The sequence below is a fragment of the Perca flavescens genome, chromosome 18, assembly GCF_004354835.1.
Source record: "Perca flavescens isolate YP-PL-M2 chromosome 18, PFLA_1.0, whole genome shotgun sequence".
NCBI classification, from domain to species: domain Eukaryota; kingdom Metazoa; phylum Chordata; class Actinopteri; order Perciformes; family Percidae; genus Perca; species Perca flavescens.
Window position 1 is genome coordinate 4,740,894 of NC_041348.1, and position 22,488 is coordinate 4,763,381.

Below are 22,488 nucleotides of genomic sequence, written 5' to 3' on the forward strand. Positions count from 1 at the left end.
GGTTGCATGAATGAAGGAAGACTGAGTGAATGAGTAACACTTGCATTATGATGCAGCGTGAGCTATCGTGAGCACATTGTGAACATACTGTATTTGGATTTTGTAGTTGTAGTCTGTATCTTTTGTCAGATGCATAATAATTCCACATAGGTTTGAAGGTGTGATGTCTCCAAATGCAGCACTTGAGCTCGATCCCTAATGATGATCTGTGGTCCTGGGATGCAAAGTGCACGTGAATTAACTCACCTACTGTTCATACATGCTGTACGAATTCAATGTACCTTACTGTTCTATCTCACACGCAGTCAAACGCACACACACCTACACAGTGACATAATGGCGAGGCTGTCACGTGTCTTGTGCTCACATCTCTCCCAGGACACATCTGTCTCCCGCTGCAGCTGCTGTCTTCAGGCTCAGCCCATCTTGTCTGACAGCCTATATTAACAGAAACGCGTTAGCAACTTGCTGTCATAGCGCACTGATTTCTCACTTTCAATACACCATTGAGAGACTTTTTTCCCCGGGATGTTTCTGATCGCTAAACACAGAAAAAGAAGAGAGGATAGTTTTTAGTTGTCATTTGTCAGACGGTATTGTTTAATCATCAAAATCCTCTTCTAATAGACCAACCTCAGGTCAGTGCATGGTTGGTTGCTCTTAAATTAAAGGTCCCATGGCATGAAAATTTCACTTTATGAGGTTTTTTAACATTAATATGAGTTCCCCCAGCCTGTCTATGGTCCCCCAGTGGCTAGAAATGGCGATAGATGTAAACCGAGCCCTGGGTATCCTGCTCTGCTTTTGAGAAAATGAAAGCTCAGATGGGCCGTTTTGGAATCTGCTTGTTATGAGGTCATAACAAGCAAGGTTACCGCCCCTTTCTCTGCTTTGCCCGCCCAGAAAATTTGGCCAACCCATGAGAAAGAGACATGGCTTTCAAACGAGAAAAGTGGCAGTTGGTCAAGGCCACACCCCCACCCTCCATCTTGCCCCCCCCCCTCTCTCCTCCTCAATAGCTTCAGATACAGAAATGGCACATCCTAAGGAAAGCTCATTGTGGGACTGGCTCTAGTGGCTGTAATTCTGCACCAAAGCTGAATATTGGGAAAGAGACTTTAGATACAGTATTAGGGGACCACTAAGGTCTATATAAACGAGACTTCAGATACAGTATTAGGGGACCACTAAGGCCTATATAAAAGAGACTTCAGATACAGTATTAGGGGACCACTAAGGCCTATATAAAAGAGACTTCAGATACAGTATTAGGGGACCACTAAGGTCTATATAAAAGAGACTTCAGATACAGTATTAGGGGACCACTAAGGTCTATATAAAAGAGACTTCAGGTACAGTATTAGGGGACCACTAAGGTCTATATAAAAGAGACTTCAGATACAGTATTAGGGGACCTCTAAGGTCTATATAAAAGAGACTTCAGATACAGTATTAGGGGACCACTAAGGTCTATATAAAAGAGACTTCAGGTACAGTATTAGGGGACCACTAAGGTCTATATAAAAGAGACTTCAGATACAGTATTAGGGGACCACTAAGGTCTATATAAAAGCATCCAAAGAGCACCATGTCATGGGACCTTTAAGGGCTGAAAACTGTTGTTCAATAGCATTTACAGAATCTGATCCGAGCATCAGGTCCTCAGCCCACTTCAGCTTCTCACTGATCTTCTTCCCTCTAGCCGGAGGTGGTTTTTATCACGATCCGTTTCTGTTTTTATTACCCGGCCCTATTCTGAATGCTAGACAAATTGGACTGCCACGTGTTTGTCATTTGGAGAAAAAAAAAGCCCTGTAAGGTATTTATACAATCCACGTTGAGAATCTCTGAACACATTCACATAGCCAACTGCTGTTGAAGGGTCACATGGTCAGTTATGAATGAGAATTGTACAACTTCCTCTCCTTTTCAGAAACAAGTGAATGCACTTAGAATGCCCAACGGTTCACATAAACACAAAGCAGCTTTGCCAATGCGCTTGAAAAGCTCCTATTTAAAAGATACAAGGTTTTTATCTGAACATGTTTGTGTACTCATATTGCATAAGCTGTGTCACGAGTATTGCCTCCTCACAAGTTTCCTCCTTCTATGGGGTCAGTTTTGATATCAATGCTTCCTAAGCTGGGACATTATTATTTTCTTGTATTTGGGAAGGCATGGGAATGTTGCCTATCCCTAATAAATTCATCAAGGACGTGCCAGAAGTGACATTTTTCGGTAAAAGTGTGGATTCTCATCTCCACCTCCCATAATCTATTAAACTTAATGGGATTGTTTATTCTTTTAATGAATATATGAATAATGAAAATAATTCCCAGTGGCTTAGGCCTGGTGGGGGGAAATGTAGGCCCGGCGGGCCACCAAGCTTGCGGTACACCGGGGGAAACCCTGTCCTTGGTGAACTTGGGTCATGCTATGGCTGGCTAAAAGCAATTTTCAGAATTGGATTGCAGGGTATTGTACGGTATATCTATCTTCCTCAGACAAAATGTTTTCCAAATTGTGGCGCAGGGACTGTCTGAACTGCTTGGGAAGTTTCTGAGGGGTCTTCATGAAATGAGGAATTTATTTTCATTTTTCTTCTCAATTCACCAAGGATAACTTTTCTGATTGATGTGTCACTCTCTCCACTGTTTTCTCTCTACACCAACAATGTAGACATCTAAATTATACCTACAGATGCACACAGAGCTTCCTCACACTCCATTTCACTTCCTAAAATAATTTGACCCCTGTGTATATTGAGGTCTGTATGAAAAAGAGAGAGAGAGAGAGATCTCTGTCATAATAAAACAATACAAACCCTATCTCTGGCCAATTCCACCCTGATAGAAGCTCAAACAAATAGTTCTGAATTTTGGGAAATACATTTATTTAGGTTCTTGCCAAAGTTTAGATGAGATTGATTTGACTCTCAGAAGAGTGCTATCGATTTTCTCATCTAACCTTCATCAAGAAAGCAAATAAGGGTATTTGCCAAAATGTTGAACTGTTGAAGCTAGTAAATGAATAATCTTCATCACTTACCAGTGTGCCAAGTATACTTTACATTTGATTTTGATATTCTACCTTACACTGAACTATTGGTTTCCATTTATTTAACTACAGTAAACATCAACATCTGTACTGTATTTGTATGGCCTAGTTGATCTGTAGTAATGGAATTCAGAGCAGGGAGCATTTGGGGAAACCTACCTTGATGGTGTGTTCAAGACAGTTTGACATCTAGAGTAGGTGTGGGCAATAGGACACAAAGATCAGGATTTTTTTTTTCATGCAGGATCACGATCCATGATCTTACCACAATTCTTTTCCATGTATGTTTTTAAGACTATTCTGCAAGTTACTGAACAGTACAAACAAAAAGATGTCCATATTTAAAGAAATATAGCCCTACAAGGTAACAGAACACCACACCAAAGTCGGCTCTCAAATTAAACAATTTAAAGTTTCTTTTAATACTAATCAGTTACTTTTTCCAGATATTTATCATGATATTTTGGGAGATTTGTACTGTATATAGCAGCCGAGCTAATCGTTTAGCAGCGCCGCTGCACCGTATGCAGGGGAACCACTGCTGAACGTGCACTGTAGCACGATATAGCCATCTCTCTGTAAAGGCAAATCGTGGAGACATTTTAATTGTTCCCGATCTGATATCGTCACATCACACACCCCTAACCCTAATTCATGACACTTGGCTGCCGGAATGCGGTGTACTCCTGAATAGGGCTGAACGATTAATCACATTTGCAATGATATCGTGATATGTTAAAACGCAATTTCTTAATCGCAAAGGCTGCGATTTGGTCATGTGACTCGCGAGAGCAAAGCAGTCTGCACTCCGCAGAGAAAGCATCAACTTGGCACGCTGACGCTACGCCATACCTTGACCTGTTGTTGTACAATAGCCTCAGGCTCTACAGAAACTTTAGTCCCAAATATGTATGTCACTCGTGTGGGACTATTTTGGTTTAAAAAAAAGAAGATGATGCGCAGCTTCAGGTATTGTGCAAAACCTGTCTTGCTAACGTTTCTACCTCACGGCGTAACACTACGAACCTGTATCAGCACTTAAGAAAAACACACAAAGCCATCTACGACAATTTAATCTATCTAATCTTGTGTTGTTCATACTAAACAATGATTTATTGCTTGTCTTTGTTGAATAATACAGAAGACAAAGAGCTTAAAAGATAATCACATATTAAAACGCAATCGCAATATTGGTGAAAAAAAATCACAATTAGATTATTTTCCAAAATCATTCAGCCCTACTCCTGAACTATGTTGTGACGCAATCAAGCAATGAAAATTAAGAATTGGCAAACTGGAAAGCTTTTAAAAATGTGACTACAGTAATGTATTGCGGTAGAAAGGTTGCCGTTTGGCAGTAAGCTTCAGAGTTGGATGTTGGAGCTTCTTTGAAAGCATCACAGGGAACGTTTCCATGACAGTCCCTGCATACCACACAGCGTCACTGTAACAATGGCATTCGAAAAAAAGGTAGCAAAGTGATGCATCGTCTGTCAATCTCAGAACTTGTGGTATGCTTTCAAAAAAAGGAGCATCTTTAGATGGAGCTCTGCAAAAACCAATGCAGCATGGCGAGGCTCAGTATACCACTGCAGCACCTCTTGGATGCTTGCCTGGGTCTCCTTTCCCCGAGACAGATTGGCACCACACACACGGTTGCTACCCTGTATTTCCCCTTGGTCTTTAGAAAGCTTAAGAGGTCTAATAAAACATCTCAGCAGAGATTAATAGTAGAAATGTTCGCAACGCTAACCCATCTTTAGAAAATTATGATGATTACGGGTTGGTTAATGAACTAATCAAGGCCATAAAGTGGCAACATCAGCACTGTGCAGATGCATCAGCTTTTCACAGAGGCAGCTGGGTGCAAACAGCTGCAGTGGAGAAGTGAAGGGACATTAAACACCAAAACACACTTCAGTACTTCTAAAACGTCACAGAGGGCCAACTACTTTAAGATGTCATCATTGCCCTTTCCAAATTCCAAAGAGTTTTATTTGAAAGTGAGGTACTCACCATTTGGAAAGTATATAGCTAGAATAAGAAAAAGCTTAAAAATCCATCCATCCATCCATCCATCTTCGTCCGCTTATCCGGTGTCGGGTCGCGGGGGGAGCAGCTCCAGCAGGGGACCCCAAACTTCCCTTTCCTGAGCAACATTAACCAGCTCCGACTGGGGATCCCGGCGTTCCCCAGGCCAGGTTGGAGATATAATCCCTCCACCTAGTCCTGGGTCTTCCCCGAGGCCTCCTCCCAGCTGGACGTGCCTGGAACACCTCCCTAGGGAGGCGCCTTTTTTTTAAAAAGCTTTTTGAAAAAAAATAACATTTTATAAGGTGGGGCAAAGGGCTAATTTTTTTTAAATAGTTTTTTTGGAGAAAGGGTCAAACCTAGTACAATAGTTGTCATCAGAATCAGCCAGGTTTGCGTAGACAAACAAGGAATTTGACTCCGGTAATCTTTGCTCTTAACACTTAACATATTAAGAATAAAAACAAAGATGACGGTAAGAATATAAAAAATAGTGTACAGTATGACAATAAAATAGAATTTACAATTTTACAAAAAATATACAAAAGAGAGGGAAGGAATAGTGCAATATCAATCAATAGAGTACAGTGCAAGGCAGATCAGTGCAATGGTAATATATTAACAATATTGTAATTGTAGGATTGAAATGACATGAGGTAGATGAGCAGAACAATGGTGGTTGACGTTGTTCAGTGTGAGGGTGGGGGCTATCAGTCCCACAATCCACATTTCTATCAAATACAGTTTATTATTGTAGTGCAAAAACACAGGAAGGATTTTAAGGTTCAGCGTTCCTTTCAAATTTAAACCACAACAAACAAACAAAACTAGGACAAGCAGCTGATCAAAGAAGACTGAAAAGAAAAGTTGCATGTGTTACAAACTGACCCTATTAGTCAAGAATAAATTACAGTAGAGGACTGATTTTCTGTCCCTCATAACTTTGTTTTAAAGTTTTTTATCTTTATTGTTTTTATTTTTAGATTGAGCATTGGTTTGCACTTTCACAATTCTCTGTAAATCTCTGCTTTCAGCCTTTACAAATCACTTTTCCAAACACCCTCCCTACTTTTAGGTTTATAAGATGTACTTTATAAAGAGGCACTTCTTTGCATTCAGTATTAACTGAAATGTGCCTAAAATCCTTTATTTTGTATGTGTGTGTCTGTGCCCTTTTTGTAGGCAAAATGGGGAAACAGAACAGCAAGCTGACCCCTGAAGTGATGGAGGATCTGGTGAAGAACACAGAGTTTAACGAGCATGAGCTGAAGCAGTGGTACAAGGGTTTCCTGAAGGACTGTCCCACGGGCCGCCTCAACCTGGAGGAGTTCCAGCAGCTGTATGTCAAGGTGAGACTCCACTCGTGTACTTTCAGTTGATGGATCACACACATACCGTATGCTTCAGCACTCATTTGTACATGCCCGCCACACACACACACACACACACACACACACACACACACACACACACACACACACACACACACAAACTCAGAGCCCGCACATAGACTGTAAAAATACTGCAGCAGTAACGTCACCCATTGGTTTGTAGACTGACGTTTTTTAAAGCATCGAGTTTGTCAATTTGTCAACGCGGAACAAGACATGTTTTAGGCTACCAAAATGTTCCAATTAACTTTGATGAAGTGAAAACACAGAGTGAGAGGGTCAAAGTTACACAAGGCTTTTACACTTCTTTATTCAACCAGTGGAGTCGCCCCCTGCTGGAACTGAGATAGAATGCAGGTTTAAGCCACTTCTGCATCGGCTTCACTTTTCAGACCCGGAAGCTCAGTCCATTATTTTTTATAGTCTATGGGCACACAGATCATGTACCTCTGAGTTGATCTGACTGGAGGTCAATAAGGAAGTAGATGTTTAGCAACTAACATTGGGGTGGGATAGAATAAAGTTCAGAAGAGGAGAACAAGAGAACAAGAGAAAGCGTTCCTAGAACAGAAAAGATGATTTTTCATAAAATGCTGCTGGACTTATTATATAGTAGTTAACATATTCTGATGGTGGTTAAATCGATGTTCTACCAAAAGCTAACATTTTTGTATTGTATTGATGGTAAGTGAATGGTTTATTTTTCAAGACATTACTTTGAAATTATACATTTATACAAATGTAGTTGAATAAATACAAAATACACATTTTGTATGTACGTAATTTTAATATACAAAACTATTGTATAGTAGTAGACTGAAATGTGTTTAAAGCTGCATTAATTTGAATTTATTTGGCCACGTGGGGTTGTGGAACAAGCTGTAAATACAAAGTTGACATGTTATCACTGTATGGTTAGCGTGTTAGCAAACAGTTTGCTCATTTACACATCCAGTAGAGAAACAGATAATTGTAAGAATTAATATAAAGTGTCATGGCCCGTGGCACAAATACAGTAAGTCCAATATTCATTCTCCCTTTAGCTCTGTTTTGGTCTCCACCAACTCCCGTTTGAAACATTTGGCTCTTTAGCGACTAAATGCTCCACTATGTACCCGTAACTAGTTGCTAACTTTGTCCGCCTGCTGTTTGGTGCTGGGCGGGTAGCGTAGGGTAGATGTATCACACCTCTTTCACTGAAAACAAAACGCCCTGCTACGTCCTGCAGTGCCCTGCTATGCCCTGCAGTGCCCTGCTACCCCCTGTAACACCCTGCAGTGCCCTGCTACACCATGAACTGCTATAACTACTATTTCTAGTCACAGTTCCATTATCTTTATTGTGACTATAATAGCCACTGTTCATCACACCCCCAACCGGCACCGTCAGACACCGCCTACCAAGAGCCTGGGTCTGTCCGAGGTCTTAAGGGAATTACTGGAATTGTTGGGTCTTTGTAAATTATAGAGTGTGGTCTAGACCTACTCTATCTGTAAAGTGTCTTGAGATAACTCTTGTTATGATTTGATACTATAAATAAAATTGAATTGAATTGAAAACATAGTTGATGAGTGCGGTGAGAGTGAACTAAAACAGAGTCATGGGTGCGGTAAACCAAAACAATAGGGGGGGAACTGCAGAACCGTTTTTAGTGATGGTGTAGTTTAACTGAACGTAACAAAAGTGGCAAGGTTGAGTCCGTCGTAGTATTTGTAACCAGAGTAATAGTCCTAATGGTAGCAGTAACACTGATAGTAGTTGTAGAAGTAATAGAGAAAATGCAACAGTAGCATTAGTAATAGTATCGCAACATCAGTGTCAATTATTTGCAATTTAACAAAAGGCATTCGCAGTGGGTTTTCCCACAATGCATATTAACAGGGTTGGTTTAGGGTCACATGAATACATTCTGAATCACCACAGAAACCACCGAGGGGAATTGCAATCCCATTAGAAACCCTGCAAGATTTGAGCAGGCATCCTGCCATGTTCCCATTCGCCATGCCTGTATCTGGGCAGAAAACCAACAGAGAGGCAGATATCAAAGGCACTCAGATGATTATCTTCTCATGCTAATATTTAGCATACCATATCTCATACGGGGTAGTGTGAATTTATTCCATAATTTATTCATTTAGTCTTATGAAACAGGCAGGGACACTTTCATGGAAACAGTGATGATCTCATAATGAAAGGGAAATTGTGATTAAAAAGCTCAATAAGTGGTTATGAATATAGTGAATATATTCACTACGACTGAGTGCTTCTACTACTAACTAATACTCTCTGCTGCTAATTCTAAAACATGCATAATTTTTTATTATTTATTTTTATTATGTTTAACCTCAGCTGTGACCTACTGAACTTAAATTAATTAATAAAATGAAACCATCTACCTACAGGAAGCCCTGACTGTGACTTTGATACTCTCAAAACTGTTACTTTATTAATTAGTATAAAACCCGACCTGGTTGGGTTTTGGTAAAAGGGGAATGGAATTTGAGGCGGCCACCTCTTACATAAAGCATAATACAAAGGACTTACAGTACATTAAGTGTATTTATATTATCATACAGCGCAATTAATAAGCTTGCAAAACAAAGTTAAACCCATGTACCAACTGCGCTGGATGGAACCGATTCTGATTCGTAATAATCTGTATATATAATAATACTGTATGTCCCTATTTCGTCTTACATCAGGCTGATGTCAGCATCTTGTGTCCTTTTGTACTGTATGCTTTAACTTCCCAAGAGTTCTCATGGAAGAAAGCGCTGTGAGTAGTGTAAGAATAGGCATTCATCTTTTATCACTGGTGCCAGGAAATGCCTCATAACCAGAGGGAGCTGCCGTTACATAAGGCGCGCCTGGGCACTGAGGTCATGGGTGCACTTCCTCCAAATGTCATCGGCGCTCATGCATCAGCTGAGGCCGGAAGGGAAATCATCAGAAATAAGTGAAAGTATCGCTGCCATGATTACAAACCTAAACCTTAAAACCGTAACCGACAAAAAAGCATCAAAATCCAAATACAAAAACAACTTGGACTCCTGGGAAATGAGATAATACTAGAGGGATTGAAACACAAAAGAAATTGGATGGAATATCCCTTAAAATCTCTTTACAGCATAATACCAGAGCATATGAGCAACAGAGACAGGGAAATCTGCAGACGCACAAAGAGGGACAACACAGCTCAGATCTAAAGGGGTCTTGTAGGCTTCTGGGTTAAATCCCGTTATTGATGCATCCTATTGTGTTTCTAGGCAACAGTTTATCAGTGATAGGGCTTTATTTAAATCCAGAGAGCTGATAAGTGGAAAAACGGTCGGCTGCGACCTCACATAAACGGGACAGATTGTTCCTGTGAAGAGTGACTCTGTTTGTGTGTGTGTTTCTGTAAGTATGTGTGTGTTTGTGTTTGTGTGTGTGTGTGTGTGTGTGTGTGGCGGGGGGGGGGGAAGGGGGGGGTGCAGAACAGTTTGTTTGCGTCTGTTGAAAGTGAGAAACACAGAGGGTTAAGGATGGGAAAAGTAAGCGAAGTGTAATAAAGTATGTATACATTATTTATTAGTCATTAAAGAAAGAGAAATCTACAAGAGGAGTTGTGTGTGAACATGCATGTGTGAGAGTCTGTGTCCTCGCTGTGCACGCATGCATGACATAGGCAGGGTTCGACTTACACCTGTGCCGTGCACCCAGACCTTTATTTTTACTACACGCCGCCACTCGTCCCAAAGCTGTCAGATCTCCCCACTATTGCACAGATCTGCACCTGCGACAGTTGTCCAAAAGCCTTTTCCCGGCCAGGGTGCTAAATACAGTGTTACCTCCACTCGGCTGCCTGCCTGGACTTAACGTACTGCTTTGGCTGAAGCCTGTGTTCTCTCGCTTTGTCTTTTTTCTCCTCTAATGCCCACTGCCTCTGTGGAGGTAATCATCTCTTAGGCTGTGAAAAGGGAGACGGAGGAAGAGAAAGTGATAAAGACGGAGAGCTGAGAGGGAGATGCATCAAAGAACAGGAAGAGAGGAAGAAACAGACAAAAGGGAGAGGGAGCAGGTGTAGCATGTCGGCTGGAAATAATAGGTGTGCGTATCTCGGGGCAGTCTGTGATATTCATATTTGATGCTGTGGTGTAGCATATAGTCTACAGTACTTCTTTGTATCCCCAGAATTTGGGGGGCATGCATTACTTGGTATGTAATTATAAAAGAACTCATTAAAAGTAATAAATCTCAGATCTTTCAAACAGTCGGATTGCTTATATATAATTGACGAATTACTCTTGATCAATTGCTGGATTCAAAATGCTGCCTAAATGGATATAGAAATTAAGATTGTCAAATTTGAAGTAGTTGAAATGGTGTCCGGATGATAATAACGCAATATAAATGCCCATCGGTGATGTCAATTTAAATTAAACAGCTCATTTAAATGCACATTTTACATTTAAATGATCAGTAATCTCTCACTGTGGCTGAATAGATTGATTTATTAAGTTTGTATCTTGTAGAGTAGGAAAAAGTAATCTACCAAGGCTTTTCATTTAATTGAATTGGTATTGTTTGTGTGAAGAAAAGAAAAAAACTGCACATCTTTTGCGTCTTGTAATGTGTACAGGTCCGGTCACACTGCAAAATTCATCCGCAATTCTACCCAAAATAGACGGTGCTAGAGGCTTGGGGGACATAGGGACTAGTTATTCGCAATAACTCAGAGATTCTTTTTTTCTTTACTTTAGAAGTTCCACTGACAGGGAATTGGTAGCTGTGTTTCCAGACTCACTGTGTTTGTTTTAGTTTTTCATACAGTCCCAATTTCTTTGTCGTACCAAGTTAAGAACAAGAAAATGTTAATGTATCTATTAAAAATCACTTGACACTTAATATTCACCTGCACGTTCGGCGTAACGACGCTGTGTCTGTCTTGATTTTTGCTTTTCGAGCGGAGCGCCATTATTCATAAATCCTTGTCAAACTATGCAGGATCATTAATATGACCTCCTGGTGGGTTTTTCATTTTCCGTGGCATTGCCAATGCCAGCCAGGGATGTAAAAAAAAAAACGGACGAGAGGCCTCCGTGACAAGTCACACTGTAGCGCTTGCATGCCACAGCGTGTGAAATGTCTCATCCCTGACACCCCAGCCTCTCTGGGAGCCATTTGTAACAGGATAATGACACTCCCTGAGATGAGTTAAGGTGATAGATTTTGTCACTGGATTTGTTTTGTTTTTTAGCTTGACGCATGCAGAGACAGCAGCCACACTCACATATAGCCGTGAACACACATTTAACATGGTGATCCATACACATCCACAAAACATCATTCATTCTTTTTGTTCAGAACATGATGTTATAATTGAATATCCCTGTAAGATATTATACATGAAATGAGCAATAATGTTGGTCTCCTGTCAGTTGGTGTTCTGTTGCTGTTAGTGTGATGAGTTAGCTACATACAGCAACTTTCTATGTCTTCTACTCATATTACTCTGTTGTTGTTTCTATGGAGAAATACAGAAAAAGAGAAGCCGCGGGAAACCAGTGTGATATTGCCACTTTAAATTTACAGGTGATGTCATGATTTCTGTGGAGGTCTGGAAGAAAATTTATTTTATTATGCCTTGCAATTCAGTTGTCATTGGTTGGTTCGTATCATCAAACATAAGGTTGGGAAAGGAATGTGACATTTTGAAATGAAAAATATGAACATTTTAACTCCTGGCTTGTTGCTTTAGACAGGGTGGACTTGCTATAGATTGGAAGCTTTGTTGTGACACACACACACACACACACACACACACACACACACACACACACACACACACACACACACAGATGCTGACCTGAATGTAGATATATGGATGGATTCCGCTCTGTTGCATCTTGCTTGCATAGCCTCAAGGCTTTTTACTGTTGACGGGTGTGTGTGTGTGTGTGTGTGTGTGTGTGTGTGTGTGTGTGTGTGTGTGCGCCTATCGCCCCAGACAGAATGATAGGAAGGTAAATGGAGCGACAGACTGACACTGACATCATCTGGCCAACAGCCTGTTTCTGTGAGGAAACGTATGTCGCCTGATCACAGGACACAAAAGACTGACAAGAAGAGAAGTATAGAGATGCAGCATATAGACATGGAAATTGAGTTTTAATTATTTGAAAAATACTTTTGTAATGATTTAGATAGATGTGCCAAAACAGTGGATCTATGCCTCTGCAGTGGCTGCCACAAAGAATTCAGTCAGGAGAGACTTTGTTGCAGATATGCAAATATTTATTGTAAATAATCATAATATGAAATGTACAGAGTCTTTGGGGATTAGACTCCATCATTAAAACTATTTAAAGGCGTACAGAAGCCAGACATATTCCCCCAAAAAACGTGACGAGAATTAGTGATTTGAAAACGTGAAAGAAAAATATACTTACCTTAAAGGGCTACACGGATCTGTAAAGAGAGATACAGTATAGTGATTCAACCCCCAAAACGGAAAAACAAGAATTCGCATTTCGGCCGGTGTGGTGATGCATGCCGCGAACATAAGGCGAAATAAACTCTGCATCTCCGCCGGTGAGGCTACTCACCCGGTAAACATGAGGGCAAATAAATTCGATCTAATAGAAGTTATCCTCGGCACAGCGCCGATAGTCGTCATCGCAGCACCCAGTAATAATGTCCTCGGTGTAACGGCAGTATCAATGTCACCGGCGCAGCAGCCGGTATTATTTCATCTGCGCAGTGGCCAGTATTAATTTCTTAGGCGTAGCGGGTAGATTGAATTTCATCGCCCAGCGGCCGGTATTAGCAATCTGACCAGCAATCTAAGGCAGCTTGAATACGTTACAGAACGATAAAATGCGGACTGAGCAGGAAACTCCTCACCCCCACCAGTTATATGCATGCTTACCGAAAATTACGGCTTTAGGGATCTTTGGTTAACGAGGACATCGTTGACATCGGAACGAATGTAGGATGAGTAGGCAGAGGATGACCAGCGACCCAGTTTTTGCAGTGAAGTATGAGAGATACCTTGATTTGCCGCAGCAGTAGCAGCCCAAAGGAATGGAATGGCCCGAATAATGCTGAGGTGAAATGTTAGACTTGATAAGAACTATCTTCAAATGATGGCTAAACCAACCTTTTGACAGGGGAAATCCCTGAGCGAGAAACAAAGGAGCGAGGGAGCCAGTATGAGGCCTTAGCATAAGGTATTTTATCATGGCTTTAAAAGGGCAAAAAAGTGTGTCTGTGCGGGCAACGATTACAGGACAAGCGCCCCCGCGCTTAGAATGCTTAAGTGTTTAAACCGTAATGCTGAGAATGAAAAGCCAGATCGGAGAAGGTGATATCTCTATCGGGGTTGAAAGATTTTGAGGGGGTAGTAAATTCGCCACATCTGAGAAAAGCATCATATATGATGAAAAAACGGCTGCTCTGAGAGTCAGCACCAATCTATGTAAAACGCCGAGTGTAATCGGCTGCCTCAGGTCCGGGGAAGGATGGGTTTTAGAGATGCCTTTCAAAAGCAATTTAATAGCCTGATTTGAAAAGAGGCTCGAGAAAGATGAATTGTAACACTTGATGTTAAACTGTATACCAGTAATCAACCCGCGAGTATACTGCAGTTTAAAATGGCGAGTATCGGTACAATAACAAATAAATGCACAAATATTGGGTTTTATAACGTGTTTTAGTGCTACACCAATAGATACACAAAATAAAGCGAATGTATGCCAGGCAAAATCATAAGTTTTTAGAGTGGATGCAGCTAAACCTTTATTCATATATATCCTAGCAGAGTCTAGATAACACTGAAGGGGATTTAGATTTAGTGCAGCGCTAGCTCTTGAAGAGAGGGAAGAGTTACAGGTATGGGGCTGGCTGCCGGGCAGAGGCTCCGAAAAGTCTGAAATTGAAAACGAGACGTGACGGGCAGTGATGATGACGTTTTGCATGACAGCAGACCATGTGATGCGTCTCATGAAAGGCATGATCTTTTCACACGTAGAGCACCCTTTATTAGTGATGCTGACAAATGCTTGATTATCACACAAAACTGTGATACACTTCCAATGCTTGCCCCAAACATGACAGGCTACAGAAATGGGGTAAATCTCGTGCAGGGCTGACGAGTCAAACTGGGAAAAAGTGGGAGGCCAGTGGCCTGCGAACCACTGGCCTTGGGAAAAAAAAACGAAACCCGCGGAAGGGGCAGCGTCTGTGAAAAACTGCATTGAGTCGGAGGAATGCACCAGCTCGCCATAAAAGAAGGTAATGCCATATCAAAACTCGAGAAGGTGAGACCGCAGATCATAGCGGCAGCCGTCATCGAGATACACAAAATCATGCAAAAGAGGGACAGAGGATACCGTATCCAGTAACCAGGAAATGAAGGAGCGCCCTTGAGGGATAACGCGCATGGCGAAGTTTAGATGCCCGAGAAGGGAAAGCGACTGGCGTTTAGTATTTAGTTTTAACTGCAGTTGAAAAAGACGCAGCGATTCCGCGGATTCGCTGCAATTTGTCGAGCGCGAGAGACGCTTCCATGCCGACGGAATCGAGCGTGATGCCGAGAAAGTCGAGGCATGTGGCAGGACCAATAGTTTTCCCCTCTGACAGAGGAACGACGAGGGAACGAAAACAACACCTCAGTTTGCTCAATGATGCGTCAGTGCTATCGTGAGGAGGTTCTACAAGAAGAAAATCCAGGATCCAGCAAAGCGCCTCGAGACATGATTAAAAATACACAGGCTGCTCCTGCCGCCGAAGGTCAAACGCACCCCGAAATAGAATTTGAAATCCCGATTAACGCCGAAAAGAGGCCACTGAGAAGGATGGATGGGAACGATCTTTTTTTTGAATATTTTATTTTCAGTTTTATATATAATGCGTACAAACATGTCAGTACACCAACAGTATAGCGACATAACACAGGGCAAAACATGGCGGATAAACCCCCGTGCCTTATAGCCCTCCCCATAAAATTAAAGGAAAAAAAAAAAGGTCAGTGTGCAAGCTCAATACAAACGACTACATCATGTGCTTGGAGTAAGAGATGTACCGATATGGTCCAAATATGGCTGCCATCCGTGCCGGGCGGGGAACAATGCTGCCGAGGAGGGCTTTATTTAAAGATTCAGATCTCAAAATCATGGCAGGCAGTTAATTCCATCCCATCCTAGAGCTATATAGGCATTATCAGGCAAGCCCATTACTACCTTGGATGTTTCAATCCCATTAACAGTACACAATATAAAATAGTCTAAACTTGTTTTGATCCAAATTTGCAAATTTACTCTCTACAAGCCACAAACGTCGTAAATAAAGATACATGTATATGTACATGTATACTAGCAATTAAAGAAAGAGTACTATAAAATATAAACATAAGCTTAGTCCACCCATAATTTACCTTTTAAAACATACATACAACTATTCTAGAACTACTTCTATGATATCAGAACATATATAATGTGTAAACACAAACAATGTACCAAGCACAAATATGTGCTGAACTGGCTCTTAAAATCATGATTTGATTTGAATGAAAGTCAATGAACTATGTTACAGTCTGAGAAAAAAAACTAAAGTGGTGTCCCTTCACACTGGAAAGTGGCATAATAATGCGGCAACCTCACTCTCACTACCTTACTCTTTCTCTTTCCAACCTCCTTTCTCATCCTTCGCTTTTATTCTCCCATCTCTCGCTTCACCCACTTCCTGTCTAACCTCTCTTCCTCTCTGTCCAAGTGGGCTTGTGGCTGCCATACACTAAAAATAGTTTTTGTCATCTCAGAAGCTCTGATGTCATTCTCCATCGTTGTCACAGAACAGGCACACACACACACACACACACACACACACACACACACACACACACACACACACACAGAGCTGAACGCTGCACATATTGTCTCCTGAAAGGCAAGAAATTCTGTTTATGTGATTTAGAAATACTGTTCACTTATTAAGACTTCTTTTTTATGAGTTACAATGTACTTAAATATAAAAACAATCCCAACAAAAGTTGAGAGACAAATGGTAATGATAAACTCTGGACAAAATGACTCACTCATAATGATAGTGACTAGTTTACAATGTTTAGAAAGCATAGAGGGAGGGGAATCTGACACTGAATAAGCAGACTATAATTTTCACAAAAACAACCACTGTGAATTTTCTCCTGTCTTTCAGAACAGAAAATTGGTGTTAATTGCTGAGTGTTAGGGCCCTATCTTGCACCCAGCGCAATTGCCTTTGTACACCGACGCATGTATCATTCCTATTTTGCACCCGACGCACAGCGGACTTTTCCCTCCACAGACCCACGTCGGTAAATTAGAGAATGTATTTGCGCTCCCGGGGGCGGTTCAGCGAAAAGAGGAGGCATGTTCAGGCGCAAACGTTCCCTGGTGCTATTTTGTAGTTGCAGAAAATAATTCTGCCACAGACCAGGAAAAACCTGGTCTAAAGTCAGTTGCGCTAGTCTAAAGTCAGTGGCGCATTATTCAGATGCTATTTTAGCGGCGCATGCTTGGCCATAATGTAGCGTGCGCACAACGCGCATACACTTTGCTTCTCTCATATACACGGACGCAGCAGTTCCCATTTTTGCAAACCATACATAATTACAAGGAAAAAATATCACTGCGCTTCAGGTGTTTGGATAGGTCAGGAGGCACTTTACAGTACAGTCCTCAAAAAGTCAGACAGCTCCCGCTGGCATGCGCCGTCATAATAGCAATCTTCCATGGAACAAGCGCACCTGCTCTTAAAGGGAATGTGAGATGACGCTCTGATTGGTTTATTGCACGTTATGCCCAAACCACACCTAGCTACTTCAGACCAACCCATTTTAGATTTGCGTTTCACGTTTGATACTTGCGTTTAAGATCGTTAAAATAGGGCTCTTAGTGACAGTGTTTGCAGACAAGATTCATTCATCATCTGTAACAGAGAAACAGACACATACATTCACTCAGAGGATGGAAATAGACACAGAGAGAAGGAAACAAATGGATGGTTGCATTTATAATAATGGTCTCTGACAATGGCAATGTCTCACTTCGGACCTTCAAACAATCAATTTTATTTGTCAGTTATAATTCCAGTAAAATGTTATCCTTTGAAGTTGTTATTTAATTATTCAGCAACTTATAGCGAGTTACTGCTGCTGCTGCTGCTGCTGCTGCTGCAGTGTGAGAAGACAAAAAGGGAAGTTAGTGAGTGCCTTAACAGAGTTTTTCCTGGCTCAGATTGGGCCTTTGGAGGGGGGGGGACTAGCACGGCAGTAAGCATGATCTGTCCCCATACAGTAAATGAAGTAAAAAAGTAAATAAATCTGTGTTACCTTTGACAGAAATCTATGCATTAACTTGTTATTTCTGACAATTGGCATTGGGAATGATGGTTAAAAAAATTATGCAAAGATATTGGTTGCGTCCGATATTCCATACTAACTTGCTATGTGAGATTTTTTAGTATGTCCAAAATCTTAGTATGAAACCAGTAGTACATGAATTGCATACTATTCGCAGTGAAATATTACATTATGCAAACACTGGACTCTACGCCTGCATAAATATCCCACAATGCAATTGTATGTTGAACGATAGTATACATATTGAGTATGTAGTGTAGGGTTTGTGATTTTGGACGCAACCATTGTTGTGTTTTCAAATATGCACTGAAGGTCAAGTCAGATCATCTTGCTTTTGTCAAAGTAGTCTCTAAATAGAATAGGCATTGTTAATCAATGGAGTGACCCTCTTCCCAGCTTGTAGTGCATTGGAGTAGAGCATTATTAGGTTAGGAGCCTGGCTTTCCCTTTCTTTCTCTCCTGCTCTCCTTATATTGTGTCTCACATTTGCTCTCTTGGTTTGTCTCTCTATATCTTTCCATTTGTATTCATTCTCATTTGTTGCTGCCAGCTTTTGATTTGTCTATTAAGCTTCCTGTCTCTGTGTCTTTCTCTCTATCTAATATCCTGTTGAATTAAAAAAAAAGTATATTTATTCACTTTTTGCAAAGAGTCCGATGAGACTATCAAAATGACTCTCATGTCTGTACACTAAATATGAATCTACAGCATGGAGACAGTTGGATTAAGTTAGCATAAAGAGTGAAAACAGGGGTCAAAAGCTAGCCTGGTTCTCTACAAAATAAAAAAGAAAAAAACACCTCTCAACACCTTTAAATATATTAGAGATTAAATATTACTAATTCATAAATTAAATTGTTTGTTTTTTCTGTACAGAAACAGAAATGTAAAAATTAGTTTGGGATGACCTAATGATGATAGTTTTACAGGGAGTTATGAGCAGTTTCTTGGCCAGCCTGCCAAAAATATAGTTAAATGTAAAACAAATAACACTATCAAGGTGTTCCTCACGGTTCAACACTGGGTCCACTTTCATTTTGACTGTTCTGTGCCTGTGCTTCTGCCGTTCTGCCTCATACTTGAATATTTACTAAGTAAAGGTAAGTTTTAGTTCTCTCAGCATAATCAGTCTCACTCGCTTTCCCATTCGTATGCTCTCTTGAGTTTAAGCATCAGGCCTGTTTGCCAAAGCCAAGTAACATTTATTTTTTGACACATTCAGAGAAACAGCTGTGAAACAGTCTGAAAAAGTTTATACACTGCTATCTTCAGATGTGCACAATATTAACAATACTGAAGTCACAGCAATAGACCACTTATTATAACTGTCTGCCTATTAACATTCTGAGAGTCAGTGCAGACAGACAGATTTTGTTCTTTGCAGTTTTGTCATTTGTCCTCACTGACCCAGCTGTTCGATCAGCATAACTAAATGACTAAACTGCCTGACGGATTGAAGCGTTTCTCAAAACTGAAGGCCAGAAAAACAGGACAGTTATGGAAGGGAAACCATTAGTGCGATTAGAGCCAAAGACTTGTTTCGCCACAAAATGATACAAGCAACATTACAGCTCTTGTCACAGTTCACATGGTGTCATAACTGCATCTATATGATTTGAACAGCTCAAGTTTCAAGTGTCAAGTTATTTTTATCATCAGATGCACAACAATTACAGAAGCAATCGTTTTCACTGAAAATCTTGGGTCTCAGGCTCCCTCCAACAATGCTAATTAAATTTGTGTGAAACAGGAGATCAAGTAAAAAAAACTAAATAAGAATCTAATATAGGTATATATAATACATAAAAAAATGTGAAATAAGGTAATATAACGCGTTCAAGACAGTAATAGTATATATATATATATATATATATAGAGAGAGAGAGAGAGAGAGAGAGAGAGAGAGGTCAGAGCCTGTCCTATTGCCGTCGATGATCAAGCAGATGCCGGTCGTGTCGTCAGCAAACTCTATGATGGTGTTGGAGCTGTGTGTGGTCACGCAGTCATGTGTAAACAAGGAGTGCAGAAGAGGGCTGAGCATGCAGCCCTGGGGGGTGCCGGTGTTGGGGGTCAGGGTGGAGGGTGTGGTGGAGCCAATCCCCACTGTCTGGGGTCTGCCCATCAGGAAGCTCAGGATCCAATCACAGAGGGCGGTGTTGAGTCCTAGGTCTCTGAGCTTGGTGACGAGCTTGATGGGCACAATGGTGTTGAATGCTGAACTATAGTCTGCGAAAAGCATTCACATGTTCCTCTGGTCTAGGTGGGGGAGGGCGAGGGAGATGGCGTCGTCAGTTGATCTGTTAGGCATGTATGTAAATTGTAGTGGGTCCAGTGAGTCAGGGAGGGAGGTGGTACGTTTACACGTACATGGTTATTTTGAAAAACTGAGATATTTCCCTTCGTTTGTGCCCTTCGTTTACACGCAAACAGAGAATTTGCCTCTGAAAACGATTCTTTCTAAAAACTCCGGCCAGAGTGGAGATTTTTGGAAAACTTTGTTTGCACATTTACATGTAAACTGAGAAAAACTGAGGTTTAGGCAGCTGACGCTGACGCGATGCATGGTGCCATGTTCAAAAGAGAAAGAGGAAGTGATTTGTTGCTGTTGTTGCTATTTCTGATTCTGATTGGCTAACGTGGGCTTGAGCTTCTCGTTACACTGCCACCTACAGGTTTGGCATGCTCTTGACAGCATATGTACATGGGTACGTGTAAACGAACATTTTTCTGAACACTGACAGGTGTGCACAATGTTATTTTTGAAAACGGAGAGGGTGAAATGTCCATTTATGAAAATAGCCGGCCACGTGTAAACGTAGCATTTGACTAAACGCTCAAAGCACTCCATGATGGTGAAGGTATGTGCTTCTGGGCTGTATTCATACAGAATGCTTTGGAATATTGGTTACAGGGACAATGGTGGACTTCTTAAAACCCATTAGTAGATAAACACATTAGTAAAGTTGTTTAAATCCATTTATGGTTATGTTAAGGGTCTCTAAGCAACTCTCAGCAACATTTCAATTCCACTCCCCATGGCTACAGTGTGTCAGATAGTAATGGGTGCCAGATTCCCAAATAAGGTTATACAGGGAGCTTGTTTTTCCAAATACAGTTGATCAAAAGCATTTGATTATAAAGGCAAATCTGAACACAACCACAAAAAAACAGAAGCAGTTGGTAATATTATGTACTGCATCAGCATTGAAATCAGTTGTTTTTTGCTTTGGTGGTGATGAATATTTTAGAATAAATGTATCATTATAGCTCAGGCTGCAAGTTGTGACTGTGACTAACCTGAGGCCCTTTGCTGTATGTATGTTGTCATCCCCCCTCTCTCTCCCATTTCCTGTCTATCTTCAGCTGTTCTAAATAAAGGAAAAAGCCCTAAAAAATATCCTAATACCTAAAGGTATGCTGTGTTCAAGTGGAGTTGTTTTGAATGCACCACTAAACCCAATTTATTGAATTAATTTAGCTTATGGCCTTAACTGTTTTCATGCAGAATATGACCAATTTTTCCAATCATGCTATCTTGTGATTTTATTTTGTAATAGTAGGCTGAAAGGATGGTGGAATTAGCATTAACGTCACAGAAAATGAGCCGAACAAAGTTGATACTCATCTGGCGATAGCAATGTGCTTTCATCCTGCGCTCTAACGAGAGTGTGTGGATGAAGTTAGCTAGTTGGAAAGAAGTGTGGGAAGTGGATAGAGAGAATGGGAAATAGAAAGGTTGATACTGATCATCTTAATGGAACACATGAATACACTGGACAACAACATCAGAACACTGCTAATTACTCACAGCAGTCAGACCTTCATGTCCTTGTGTCAAAATACAGATATATCTATATTTACATGCACCTCAGAGTTAGAACAAATGCACATTGAATTTAGATCCTTGACTTTAATAATAAAATGGAATCAAATGTGAGAGAGATGACATACACTATTTTGACATGTTGTGGGTGTTTTAGCTCTCTCTAAGTCAGATTGAAATATCATTCAGCAGGGAGTACAAGCACATTGTTTGCATGCACATTCAGACGAGTTTTTTCATACACACGCACACACGCAGAAGGTCAGACATGAATGAGCTGCCATGAATGATGAGTTTATGCTTGAGGAAAAAAAGGTTTGATGAGCCATGTAGAATGTAAATAATGAACCATACTGTCGACATCTAACGAAAATGGGAAGGAGGTTGTTATTGTTGGGTTATTCTCTCGCTACATCTCGCTCTCCCTTTTTCTTCTTCCTCCCTTCCTCTCTGGCGCTGTCTTTTGGCCCTGCTGAGTGGGAGAGGCACGCGGGCCAATTATGAGCTTTTCAAAAGGTGGCTTCAAACTGCACAAGCTGCTGTGGATTTATCTTGCCAAGCACTTTGACGGCCAGCCATTCTGGACACACCACTGGCAAGGGAAGATAAAGCAAGCGAGTCCTCCCTTTCTCTTTGTTATTGTGTCTCGCTCGCTTTGTGTTGCGTCACAAGAAGCAGAGGGTAGTCCTCAGGTCTACCTGCCAAACCTGGCAGCCAGCAGTGAGTCACACTCTGACCCCTGCCCTGCTTGGCTGCTTTTCTGTATCTGATTTAGATCCGAGTCGGTATTGAAAAAGTCAGAA

General features: G+C 41.0%; 1 protein-coding gene across 2 annotated transcripts in view; it reads left to right on the forward strand.

Annotated features, from left to right (window-relative positions):
- vsnl1a (visinin-like 1a) overlaps positions 1–22,488 on the forward strand; it is a 40,497-nt gene that overhangs the window by 3,327 nt on the left and 14,682 nt on the right. For both annotated transcript variants that reach the window (XM_028605299.1, XM_028605298.1), the window contains exon 3: positions 6,271–6,437. In XM_028605299.1, coding sequence (XP_028461100.1) covers positions 6,276–6,437 — 162 coding nt within the window. In that variant the 5' untranslated portion in view covers positions 6,271–6,275. The remainder of the gene's footprint in view (positions 1–6,270; positions 6,438–22,488) is intronic.